This window comes from Aplidium turbinatum, chromosome 10 (genome assembly GCF_918807975.1).
Source record: "Aplidium turbinatum chromosome 10, kaAplTurb1.1, whole genome shotgun sequence".
Lineage (NCBI taxonomy): Eukaryota > Metazoa > Chordata > Ascidiacea > Aplousobranchia > Polyclinidae > Aplidium > Aplidium turbinatum.
In genome coordinates this window covers 14,914,626-14,927,521 of record NC_137481.1, presented here as the reverse complement: position 1 = coordinate 14,927,521, position 12,896 = coordinate 14,914,626, and the positions used below count along the sequence as shown (strand labels likewise).

General features: G+C 40.6%; 1 protein-coding gene across 2 annotated transcripts in view; it reads right to left on the bottom strand.

Moving 5' to 3' along the window:
- LOC145778019 (receptor-type tyrosine-protein phosphatase F-like) overlaps positions 1-12,896 on the bottom strand; it is a 45,511-nt gene that overhangs the window by 5,436 nt on the left and 27,179 nt on the right. The window contains exons 6-32 of one of the 2 annotated variants that reach the window (XM_082589405.1): positions 12,217-12,342; positions 11,818-11,993; positions 11,418-11,584; positions 11,163-11,278; positions 10,920-11,066; positions 10,628-10,780; positions 9,993-10,141; positions 9,601-9,751; positions 8,720-9,019; positions 8,217-8,428; positions 7,860-7,916; positions 6,520-6,637; positions 6,117-6,231; positions 5,895-6,040; positions 5,313-5,604; positions 4,912-5,121; positions 4,662-4,780; positions 4,434-4,581; positions 3,758-3,878; positions 3,477-3,638; positions 2,408-2,616; positions 1,810-1,940; positions 1,321-1,418; positions 862-1,034; positions 530-656; positions 293-412; positions 33-187 (exon numbers count right to left, since the gene is read on the bottom strand). In XM_082589405.1, the coding sequence (XP_082445531.1) occupies positions 33-187; positions 293-412; positions 530-656; positions 862-1,034; positions 1,321-1,418; positions 1,810-1,940; positions 2,408-2,616; positions 3,477-3,638; positions 3,758-3,878; positions 4,434-4,581; positions 4,662-4,780; positions 4,912-5,121; positions 5,313-5,604; positions 5,895-6,040; positions 6,117-6,231; positions 6,520-6,637; positions 7,860-7,916; positions 8,217-8,428; positions 8,720-9,019; positions 9,601-9,751; positions 9,993-10,141; positions 10,628-10,780; positions 10,920-11,066; positions 11,163-11,278; positions 11,418-11,584; positions 11,818-11,993; positions 12,217-12,342 (4,198 nt within the window). The remainder of the gene's footprint in view (positions 1-32; positions 188-292; positions 413-529; positions 657-861; positions 1,035-1,320; positions 1,419-1,809; positions 1,941-2,407; positions 2,617-3,476; positions 3,639-3,757; positions 3,879-4,433; positions 4,582-4,661; positions 4,781-4,911; positions 5,122-5,312; positions 5,605-5,894; positions 6,041-6,116; positions 6,232-6,519; positions 6,638-7,859; positions 7,917-8,216; positions 8,429-8,719; positions 9,020-9,600; positions 9,752-9,992; positions 10,142-10,627; positions 10,781-10,919; positions 11,067-11,162; positions 11,279-11,417; positions 11,585-11,817; positions 11,994-12,216; positions 12,343-12,896) is intronic. The other variant, XM_082589406.1, reaches the window with a different exon arrangement.

Genomic DNA, 12,896 nt, shown 5'->3' with positions numbered 1-12,896 from the left:
AACGGTCTAGGAAAACAAACGTGGCACCGTACCTGCAGTGCACCACGGTAGGTCCTGTATCGGGCTGATGGAATGACTTGACCCGCTTCATGAAGTTCAAAACCGGTGTGGGATGTTCAGGAACGCCATGGTCGGGCCAGGCAGTGTATTGGAAGTGCTTGATGTCGCGACGGTCGCTGGTTCCATTCTGCGGGAAGTAAGCAAGATCCATTTGTGTGCGATGATAGACGAAACTGAAACCTTACAGGATCTGAAGACGAAGATGTATCTCAGGTGCCGAACAAATTCTCACCTTATAAAGTGCAAATGTGCGAACGCAGTAAGTCGCCAGCTCCATTTCGTCGACTAAAGTCACTTTGACGAGTCCGTAAGTCTCGCTTCCTTGTGTAGGCCAATACTGGTCGCATTTTACCTGATAAACAACACCACGTTACTGAGCTGTCATGCAGGAATAGTCTTCTTAAAAGTTATCTTTTTTCATCTATTTATCAGCTATGATGCCAAAAAAGAAACGCAACAACTCCATTACTTTGCATCGCTCCTCGCACTTGGTCATCATGACGATGATAGACGATCTTTGTTCCCAAACCATCCTCCAGAAGTCCGGAGTCGTATCCCTGGTTGGACCCTGCGTGGCTATGTATGCGTTCTGACGCCTGAGAAAAAAAAAATTCTCAACGTTTGAATGTCAGTCAACACAATACAACTTGGAAATCGTAGAACATGCATTTGATCTTTGGACGATTGTTCCTTCGCTTTGAGAGGTAATGTCAATTGCACAGCAACTAAACATAGAGCAACAGAGAAACAAGACAACATAAGAAATTTCTTGTACCAGATGCAAGTTCTCAGCCAGCTTACCTATAGCCACTAATGTAATTAGCATTGATGTAATCCGAGCCCGGCACGCCTTCTATAGGAGAAAGTGTCAGTCTGGAATGGTCGTATGCGATCACGTTCGCGTAACGATTCTTTGGCTTGTTGACTTCAGCGCTTGAATGGACCCACATGAACTGCTGCCCAGGGTCGATGGACTGGAAAAAGGTGATAATATTACCGATGCCAGAAAAAGACTTGTTTGTAATTAAAACAATCCTTTCAGGCCAGAATCGCTGAGGCACTTCAAGGGAGCGGGCTCCAGTACTATTAGTGTTAAGCTGATTAAAATCGTCAACAAGAACAAATTCAAAAAAAATTTACATTGTAACGAAGTTTCTTGAAAACATTCTTCGCAATTTTGCAACATTTCACATCACAAACAAACGGATGAAAAAAAAATAAGCCACAACTACAAATAACTTCGACCGAGCACACACTTACGTCATACTCCTGAGAAAACAGAAGGTTGTCGTTTGCTCGCAGTCTCTCGCAGTGAGCTGCCATCTCAGTGACTGGGATGGGAGGATGACTCAGCATTCCTTGAAGTAAGCACAACCTCAATTAGAATAAAATGCAGCATAACATAAGTATTAAGTAAGCATGGTTGTCACTCACTCACTCACCAAAACAACGGCAATATGATATTGATTAAAGGTACGATAACTAGTGTAAAAATTACAGTTGATACAAACACAAACGTTGTACAATATCAAACTATTTTGAATATTATAAAATTATTTCACGTTTTCGGTACAAAATAAGAAAAACTGTTACCAGATGTTGTAAGTTATACTCTGTACTTAGTCAGTCGTTTCGTCAATCAGATACGACTAACTTCTTTAAAACGTAGATTAAGCCTATACAGTATACATATACAATTAAATGTTAAAATTATGGTTGAAACGCAACATATTCTGAAATGATTTGTACCTGGTGTCTTGCAGTTTTGCCTTCGCAGTTCCACAGGATCGTGTTCTATAGTTTGCTGTTTGTTGGTCATGTGCTTGACAATGGTTGGAGCGCTGTACTTGATTTCAAGACCAGGTTTACTGACTCGTTTTCTGTGAAATGTAAAAGTCATCATTTCGTGATCATCAAGTGACTCAAAACACAATTTTACGTCGAATCAAGTGGAAGTGAAGGATGCCTTCTATCAGTATATAAAAGTCTTTAACACAGAGAATAGAGAGTTAAGCACACAATCAAAACTTTGATGCATTATGAGGAAAAGATGTAAAAGCACTTGTCGGAAAATCTCACAAAATCTCAGGGTTTTACAAATGAAAGTCAGTGCAAGTAACTTCTCTTACCACAAGCTGTTTAAAGTACTGGCTGATAGCCTACGGCACTTTGTAAGAACACCAGCAATTCATCAAATCATTTTAATGTCAAAATACTAAATCAAATCTGTGAAACTCACCGTTTTTTGGGACTGCAATCAAGAGTCCAGCAGAAAGCAAAACAATTAAAGTAAGTAAAGTACGTACAACAAGAGATTGTTATAAATATTATACAGAGTAATACTGACCTTCTAGCACAGACAATGACGAGCACAATAACGACAATAACGATGAAGCCGACAACGGGGCCGATGATCCAAAGTTGCCCAGAAGCGAGAGCTTCTCCTTGGTCAGGGGTTTCAACAGGAGATGGGGAAGTCGGAATAACAGATGGAGGAGTTGCAATCTTTGGGATGTGGAAGACTTCGGAAAATGATGAAGACGAGAAAGAGAGGTCCTGCAAGAAAGAAAAAGACTAAACGACAAGCGATTACTGCCAAGCAATGAGATGGGATCTTTAAGGCCATTTAAATAGTGAGGTTCTAACGATTACAGTGATTTTAACCGCACAAGGCTTTTGTTTCTTTACTTTAGATCAAAATGTTTCACGGCTTTGTTTCGCTGGCACAAAGAAAATTTTCTCCACTACCTAGACAAAATATGATAACCGGAATGTATGTCGCAAATCTAATTCAGACTTTTAAGAACACCTATTCGGAGTTAAATAGGCCAACGATGAATAGTGCTAGGATGGTTAGTTCTTTACAAGTCGCTTTTACTTTCAAGGAAAAATATTTTCCCATTCAGATGTTTGATAAATTATAGAAAATGGGGCTCAGCCTCCATCATCACTACCACCCTTCGAGCTACCAAACCAAAATTTTAGAAGACTGTTTCAAAACGACTTTACTGCGCTACACGGAAAACTCGTGGCTAATAATGTTTTGACAACATGAATAAAGGTTGTAAACAATAAAGGACAAAGCGCATCCTGGAATTTTCCTACTCTGCCAAGTTGAGCTACTGATCATCAACGCTATACAAAACGTCACAATCTAAAAAAAGGAAAGTTCCGATCAATAAAAACTTAATAGCGAAGAGTGTGTTACGTCAGGATGACGTAAGCCTGTAATCAATATACGCAGTTCACAAACCCAACCCTTTTTACATCGATTCAACGCATGTTGACGGGGAATCAATGTAAAAAAACTGATTTTGCAACGTGGATGCGGGTTAAGATTTTGTATCTTTTTATGCAGCATGAATTCTTTAGTAGTTTTTCGAAAGTCAAAAAAATTTAAATTTGAAACTTCCTACCTGGGTTTTTCGAATAGCTCGTAAAAAGACCCGGTACGTGAGGCCACGTTCCAGCAATCGGTTGATGAAACCACCATGGTTGAGGCCGTCGCCCAATTCGAACCATTCGTGCATGGATATCGACTCGAACTCCGCTGATATATACGGTTTAGGAGCAGATGCCTATGAATAAAATATTGACATTATAAATCTGGAAATCAAACAGCGGTGCTAGACCACAGAATAGCAACATGTTTCTTTCAGAAAGAAAGAGAAAAAAGACGTTAAAATGCATCAGTAACCTGTCTGCGCTTTCTTCTGCGACGAAATGTTTCGGAATTTCTTATGACTGCTTGGTGGCTGTAGCTGTCGGGATCAAGATTGGCATTTTCCTCGCTCCAAGGCACAACTACCAGCGAATATCTGCAAGAAAACTTTGGTGTCAGAAAGAGGTTCAAACGAGGCAATGAGATTGTTACGTATCAAGAAATGTACCAAGATGAAATGAGTATTATATGTCAAAACATAATGCATTTGTAATTTGTTAGAAAAATAAAGAGTAACGTTCAAAATTAGACACAGAGGTGAAAGGGAAGAATTCAAGAATGTTGTTTCCACAATAATAACACGTTTCGTTTTGACGAGAGTATTTCTCTGGTCGTAAGGTCACGTTGTTTCTAGAAGATGGTTCGGATGAGATTTTAGATTCAGTGAACGGGAAGACAAAAAAACGATCTTTGTGTCCACTTATAAACTTATGAGAGTTACACCTGATCCATAATGACATATAACGGCCAACGGGTGGGCGTCGAACTCACCTCTGGAGAATCAGTTCGACTCTCTTACCACCTCAGCTGGGCACAATCTTTCATACGCATTAGACACAAAGGTAAAAAACTGTTTCTTGCAGCGCTACGCTACACTTGTTTTTACAGCAAAAAGTAACTAATGCAACTTCTATATTTAATATCAACTTACTTTTCCACGTTATTGACAACATCCGCTTGAGTTAGTAACATTGTCACCGTTCCGTCGGCCGACACATTTTGCACCAACGGACCGATGGAAAATAGATTTGGCGCTGTATGACCGAGTATCCATGAGGAGCCCAATTGCATCGTCGCACCTGTCGGATGGAACAATGGATGAAAGAATAGCGACAATTGTTGATAATAACGAGAAATAATAGTGAAAGCGTTGTCATACCTCCATAAGTGGCATAGATTGTGATGGTGAAGTTGTAAGTTAAACCCGGTCCTAAGTCAGAGATCGCGATGTAGGAATATTCCGCTTCAACTTGCTGCGGTTGATCCGTGCTGGACGATCTGAACAAGTAAATTTGTCGTTCATCCATCAAAATTTCACTCACAATTCAGATAACAGATACCAAAAATGTTGCTTTACTTTCAGGGAACAGAAATTTTACAAAAGACCGCATTCACAACAGAAAACTCACTGGTAGCTTATGCCATAGCGAGCATTGGTAATATCTTTAGGAGGAATCCACGCCAACCACACTGTGTCGGAGGAAGATTCCAAAACGTTAAAATCGGTGACCGTTATATTGGAGTTGATTGGCTGGCTGCTTTCGCTGACAGTTATGATAAAAGCGGGGCTTCTCGGGCCCTCCCCGGCAGCGTTAAGGGCCGCAACTTGGAATTCGTACCTAAGCAAAACATCAAAAAAATATGAAACTAGAGAAGTTAAGCGAAAGATTTTAAACGTTCAGTTGACATCTTCCAGTGAAGGCATAGCCTGAGCCTTGAGCACGTTACAACTTGTTACAAAATATTACAGCGCTGCTTGTTACATCAATATCAAAGAAGATTTCCACAACGTGCCACATTTCCAACTTACTTTTCTCCGAGCATGACATTTGCGAAGTAGTACGAAGGCACAGTGGTTGATATGTTCTCGTACTCGATATCAGCCAAAGTCGAGTCTCGGTAATAAAGTGTGTAGCCGGTGACGAGACCATTGCTGGCAGACCAGGGGAGAGGAGACCACCTTAACTGGATAGCCTTGTCAGCCCCTGTGACTGATGAAGGAGACGGATCTGACATGATGCTGTGACCGCTTAAGCCCATCGGGGCGTCGGAAGGAGGGGAAGGGGGCAGGGAGAGGCGAACTGATGATTCGGGGCTCGGCCCTGTGAAGAAATGCAAATGTAAAATAAGTTGTCTACACCAAACCTCTTTCACGGGGAAAAAATTATACTTAAATGGCAGCTTTTATATTCTCGCAAAATAGTGAAAAACAAATTGATAACCGTTGTTACACCAATGGAGTCCGGCTAGTTAGACTGTTCAGTTAAAAAAAAACTGTTCTTTTCACATTGATTTACAGTCGGTAAAAAAGGACTGATTTGCGGGCTGGGTTTAAAGCTTATAAGGAAAAACAAAGCGAATACATCTGACCCAAAATTAAAGACCTCATCACCTTCGCTGTTAGAAGCTGATAACTTCATCGTGTACGACCAGCCGGGTACGATATGGTCGGCAACAGTTGGTGCAAAGCGCACAATGTTCTGATCAAAACGGCGCGTTCGCCATGTTGATGACGTCATATCTGGACAGTTGTCGCATCTGGAATTGGAACAAAAATGGCAATGAATGATGTTTTGTTTTCAACGCAAAGTCACGTTAAAATGACATTACTTACCGATACTTAAGCTTGTATCCAACAAGATCTCCATTTGTTTTTTGAGGCGGACTCCATGTAATCAAAGGTTGTCCGCTGCTTGTTTTCGTTGTTAACAAGGTTGGGCGACTCGGCACTGCAATGGTAGTTTATGTTAACACGTGTTTTGTTAGATAGCGATAAAAAACTGTACTTTTATCAAGCCAAAAGTTAGTTTTACGTTGATTTAACATGAGAATAAACAGACATAACTGACTGAGCAACAACACAACATTTAACACAATGAAAACAAAAACAAAATAGCAAACGTCTTCCGCTGTACCTGTACCCCTCATCAAGCTTTTAAAAGAAAACTAATTAACATGACAATGCTATGTTTTAAGAAAAACAATTTAATCATAAACACACTGCAGTTGAGTAGTACCTTCCCCTCTTGTGGTGACGTACTGGACAGAACTCATATCTCCGGCTCCTTTGACTGTAAAAGCAGCCACGGACACGGAATACCGCGTGTTTGGTCGCAATTCGCCGATCGAGTATGACTGAAACATGACGTCAAATTTAAAAATCACAAATCGATAACAATATTCTGCACCAGCATAAGAAAACGGAAATTAAGGAATAACGTCTTCAAAAATACCTCAATCAAAACAAAAGAACACGATAATACGATTAATGAAATGATTTGATGTGGTTCAACTAGTAAGCAAATATTTAAAAAATATATGTAGATGCAAAAGTGCAAAGAAAAATGTTAATACCGAGTGTCTCGTTCAAAGCAGACAGCAAAATCCGTCACTTTTACATTCATTCAACGTCTGTATGTAAAAATTTAGAAATGACGGACTTTGCTGTCTGGGAATATATTTCGTCAGTCCATAAACCTTGCAAAGAAATTAATCATAAATGTTATTTAATTGTTAATTCACGGCAAGTCTGAAAATCCTGGCCATCTCATGCATTGATTCAACGTTCCCGAACAGGAAATTAACTTTTAACTATGTTGAATTGATGCAAGCATCGTTTATCTTCAAACTAACAAAATAACTTGGAAAGGTGATGTTTTGCATAGCGTGACGTTGCGTTAAAAAGACGTTAAAGCCTTGAGGTTGATCAAGTTTTTCCTCATGGATGGTGTTGCTGCCAGTGCAGTTCATTGACTAGGTTCGTTAAAGAGATGCTCGTGCAAGTCGAGACTCGAACTAGTGTCGCTCGATGATGGTCATTTCTCGTGCACAAAACAAAGCGTCAACTTCCTGACGTATTATCTGCTGTTGACCAGTCAGAAACGTTGAATCAATGTAAAAGTTATGTGGTTTCCTGTTGTGTCAAATTGAACCTCAACATGCTGTTACACCCAAAAAAATGAAAATTGTACAATTCACGTCGCATCGACGTATTAAGTCGTTGAAGCAACTTAATAAAATTGAAAATTAAGCTGATAAAGTTGTTAAAACAGGCAGCCGGTCAAAATACACACGAATGCAGTGAAAGATTCGCCGTTTCACACGATCTGTAAATGTTTTCTCAATCGTTTCATAAAAAATGTAAGGATTGAAGTGGACATTGGTGGTAAGCAAACGCCTCTCAGTTGAAAAACATCGCGCGTGCAAATCTGATGAAGGCTGCAAAACGCTGCATTATTGTGAAAAGTAGCAGGGCTTTTAACTGGGTTCATCGTGATGGTAGTATCGTTTGATTATGTTTACACACATGAGTTGAAAACAAGCTGTTTTGTCACAAAGCGCTCATGATGCGTCTTACCACAAGCTTCTTCACACATTTTCCACGTTTTCTGGTCAACCTTGGCTTACGACGACACTACACGTACAGACAAGTAACATATTTCAAAGTTGCTTACAGTTACACGTTTCGATAATAAGCAAAGTTGTTTTCCTATGTTATCTACATTTTCGGAGTGTTGGTAGGCCATATAGATGAACTAATATCAATAGAAGATGGGACCCTTCAATGTACAGTACAACTCCGTCGCACAAGAATGTGTCGATCTGTGGTGTATCAACTAACTTTAGAAGACTCTATGGAAGAATATTAGATCAAAATCGAATCTAACTTAGTACAAATCTCCTCAAAAAAGAACTTTTTTATCATAAAGCTCACCAGCAACTGGTCATTACGAATTTCTCCCAACTCTCCTTCAAACGCATTCGCAATCTTCGTCCGGCCAGTTGTTACACCGGATATTGCGTAGACAATTTGATATCCCCGGATGTTGCCGTTGCGAAGATGATCTTGGAGTGGCATCCAGCGGACTTGGATGGCGGTGGAGTTTATTGGCACCAAAGACACATGTCTTGGGGCTCCTCCAGGAACTAAGATGGAAGATTCCATGTTGATGCAACGTATATATAACGCAATTTAACATCGTGCGGTTTATATGTCGTTGGTCGTTTAAATTCAACGGCGTGCTGCATGAACGTAATCGTAATAATATGCATGCAAAGCTTACAGCGTGCATGTAGGCATTTGTTTCAATGCGTCCAGAGTAGCAAATAAGCTTCGCTTATCCGCAAACACTTCCTTTGGGGCATAACTTTACCATGTAAGTATAACGTGTCATCATTCAAACAGCATAGTTAATAACATATCCGCACAATACCTACTTGATTCGGAAGTGGTAACAACAATAACTGGGCTGCTCGGTCCCTCTCCAACTTGGGTGGAAGCGCTCACCCAAACATCATATGCTGTGAACGCTTTCAAGCCTCGAATCGTCGTGACGTTTACATCAGGAGAAGATAGGTGGGCTGAAGGTTGCTCGTCGGTATTGCTCGGCTTGTAGTGCGTTGTAAATCCGGTCAAAGCTCCGTTCTGGTTTTCCTTGGGCGGTGGACTCCATCGAACGACGATGGAGCTCTCGTCGGCGGCAATCGCTGACTTGACTTGTGGGGGAGCGGAAGGGGCTGCTCGGGGTGAACAGGCGTCGGGCGAAGTCAGCGGCATTAGGTGCCGAGTAAATGGAGTGAATTCGGACAAACGATCGATGCATTTATCGACCGCGCGGGTTTTTAATTAACGGGAAAGGAAATCATAAATTACGGTAAGTACATAACGAGCCATGCATTGAGGCGAAGACACATTAAACAAACGTGCCGACAGGTTTGGGATAGGATGAAGGGTACAATGGTATAACATGGAACATAGAAAGATGCAAACAAAAAAATAAACATGAACATGGAGCAAGCATACATGTTGGATAATGCAAAAACAACATCATATTTAAAGCAAACAGGAAAGATTGCAATTATACTTTACCAACGGCTTTCACAGCTATTTTAATTTCAAACTAGTCCTTCTCGTATCGATCGCGCAATACTTAACACTAGTTGCATTATACGGTGATTATATATTCAAGAAAGCCACCACAAAATAAATCATTCAAGAAATTGTAACGCAAAAATTTACTCTGTTATAAAATCCATGCCTTTTTCAGTCAATTGTTTCGGTAGAAGTGAAAGTATAACTTTACTTTTAGAAAACTTACCGTCACCGAGAGTTGAGACGGAAATTGTTGGGGTGTAAACTCCTTTGCCATAGACTGTCTGACCGGCCAGTTTGATGTAATAGACAATGTTCGGGTGTAAATTGCTCAGAGTGAATTCTTGAGCAGGCGAGAAGGTGATCTGAGTCGGCTTCTGCAGCAAAAGTTTGATTATCGTAAAATGAGCATGATATGAAACCATTCTCATAAAAAAAAGAATGTCTTTGTTCTGTGGAAATAACAACAGATGAGGGCTTAAGTTAAGCCGAAAACGTTTGACTGTTAAACTATTTGTAAATATGTAAAATATATTGTTGCAATGCTCAACCCTGTGGTATTGTTGTGTCTTGCCTGTCTTTGGTACAAAAAATAACAAAAGGCTCAAGGATTCTCACCCCGCAAACTGCAACGCTGCAGTTGTAGCTGATGATGTAGCTTGAAATCTCGTAATCGCTTGATTCACCCCAATACGGTCGCTCCCATGACAACCGAATGCTACTACTCGATTTTGCGACACCACGGAAGTTCCTTGGCTGAGCAGGAACTGAAAGGAAATATAGTTTGCATCAATCACAAAATCGCTTTCCTGAGTTATGAACAGTGGTGCACGTTAAGAGGACATCTTTTGTCGTGCGCTCCTCTTTATTTGTCATCCCTGTCACAGACTTTCTCCCTCGTGTACCATTAGCTCCATTGGTCGTGCAATTAAATTATTTTCAAAATATTTTTGATATGAAAATAATTGTTAATGTCAACGAAGCTCGAGCGTTGTCCTTGACGAGCATCCCACAAACAACAAAGTCCGTCATTTTTACATTGATCCAACGTCCGTATTTTGCTGTCTGAGATGTTCATGTCATGTGCTCACTGCAGCTAATAACAAAGGAAGCTTACAAAGATATTTTAACAAAAAAATGATAACCCAAACAGCAAATCAACCGTTTTGTACATTGATTCAACGTCTGCTGACGTTGAAATCAATGCAAAAACGGTTGATTTGTTGTCTGGGAAGAGATAAACCCGTTGTCACCTCCTTGCTCCGTTTTGACCATCACCGGTTCTGACAACGGTCCTTCGCCAGCTGAGTTGACGGCAGATATGCGGATGCTGTAGGTGACGAATGGAGTGAGACTTGTGAGCGAGACAAGATAATTTGTTCCCTCCACCGGTTGCACTCTCCACTCTGCAATTATATTTGAATTTCAAGAATGGAACTGCGTCGTAACAGCGTTACAGCTACGCAACCTGCCACAATGCTAGCAATTTCAACACAGTTAAGTGCAATTTTTAAAAGAAGAGAAAACATGTTGGTGACAGTTTACCTGTTACGGGCAAGATTGGATCGCTGGTATAGTACAACTTAAATTGAGAAATGACGCCGTTAGGCAGTTCAGGTTCTCGCCACATCACCATGATGGTGTTGGTGCCGTACAAATGAGCGATGATATCAATCGGTGAACTGCCAGGAACTAGAAACATACAAAACAGGTACAAGTGATTAAGTGCGTACTTTTCCTTGTAGTCCCTGCTTGATTGTATATAACACGAAACAACACGCCACATACCTGCTTCTTGAGTCGCTAGAAACAGAGGATCACTCTTCACTCCTTCACCTTGTGAGTTGACAGCAGATACTTTCAATTCATACTCAGCGTAAGGTTCTAATCCGGGGACTGTAAAGCTGCATACGCAAGACGTCAAAACAACATTAAAACGTACAATTCGTGTTGCCTGCTCACTCAACACACAATTTCATATTCGCGAGCAATCATAAAAAAATGTGAAAATTTGATGTGGTTCGCACATTCAGTCAAACTGACCTGGTAGACGAAATATCAGCAAGTGATCGATAAGCTGCCGTGGTGTCATCTCTCCTCTTGTAGTAAACTGTGTAGCTGTTCACCGGTTCCGAATCGCCAGATTCCCATGTCATCCCAACGGAACTTGAAGAATGCCCAGCACCAGACGGACGCAAATTGATTGGAGGCTGAAAGTGAACACGTTCCATGAGAAGTGGAAATGTTGACAGCTGGTCAGAACATTTTATGGAGGATCATTCTGGTATAATAGGCCTTGACTATGGCGGTAGAATGTAAAGTTTTCTCAAGGGACCAAGTTATCAGTTGCAACGAGTGGCATAAAAGCCTCACAAAAGAGACACATGTCTGATATCCTGCTTTCTACAGTAGACTGTCAGTGTACAGTTAGAAAATTGCTCACCTTAGGCAACGCTTTCACTCGGACTTCGGTGGTAAATGTGACCGTGTTCAAGATGGAACTTGCCACGCAGACGTAAGACGCTGACGCTTTCACGTCACGCAGAGGCAAGACCAGCCTACCAACCACGCGCTTCGACGAGTCTTTGGGGTAGAAGTCCACCGGACCATCAGGCGTCACTGAAAAGGAGCAGTGTTGCCAGTAAGCACCCACAATTACTGAATACAATTATCTTTAACTTCAAATACAGTAGTGATTTATTAAAACCAAATTTCACACCAGCAGATTTTAGCTTTATGATTCGAATTCTTGTCAGAAAATATCTACAATTGATAGTCTGAGAATTGCGACGAGATCTATCCTTTACCAAAGTTATGTCATCAAATATGAAACACAATTCACCTTTTTGCCACTTGACGGCTGGCATAGGGGAGCCAACAGCGACGCAGGTGATGTTTAGATTCCCATTTTGTTGAACGTCATATTTCTTATGTGGGGCTATCGAAAACCGCGCCCGCACTCTACGCACTGTAAAGATAAAGAGATATCGATTTAAAATCCGTACACGATTTTTGAACAACAATCTTGACGACATCACATCATAGTTCATTTTCCTTTTTGAACTGTAGTTTGATTCCTAAAAACGGGCACACATGCAAGGGCTGTTTGAAACAAGTCGAAAAATTCCTTGCAACTACAAAGAAATCGCTTCGAAAGCCCTACTAAATACTTCGCACGGTTAATTTCAGCCAAGATCAAAAATGATAAAAAATCATGTAAAACACGACGTGCCACTGAAAATATACAGTAAGTTTTTAAGAACGTTCGATGAAAACTAAGCAGTTGTATGCCAATTTTTCATTTTGATAAAAACGCATTTCTAGAAGCTCTTATTCGGATAAGTTGCGTGTAACCCCTTGAAAAGATTTACGGTACCTAGATAGGCTAACCCTTAGCACTACCTCGTAACAAAAAAGTTAACATTTAAGAATTAGGAAATTAAATAAATTTATTTTCATCAAACAAATTTGGTGAAATATCGTTGGCAGAAAAATTGCGAATTTAACCTATGCTTTTAGGAT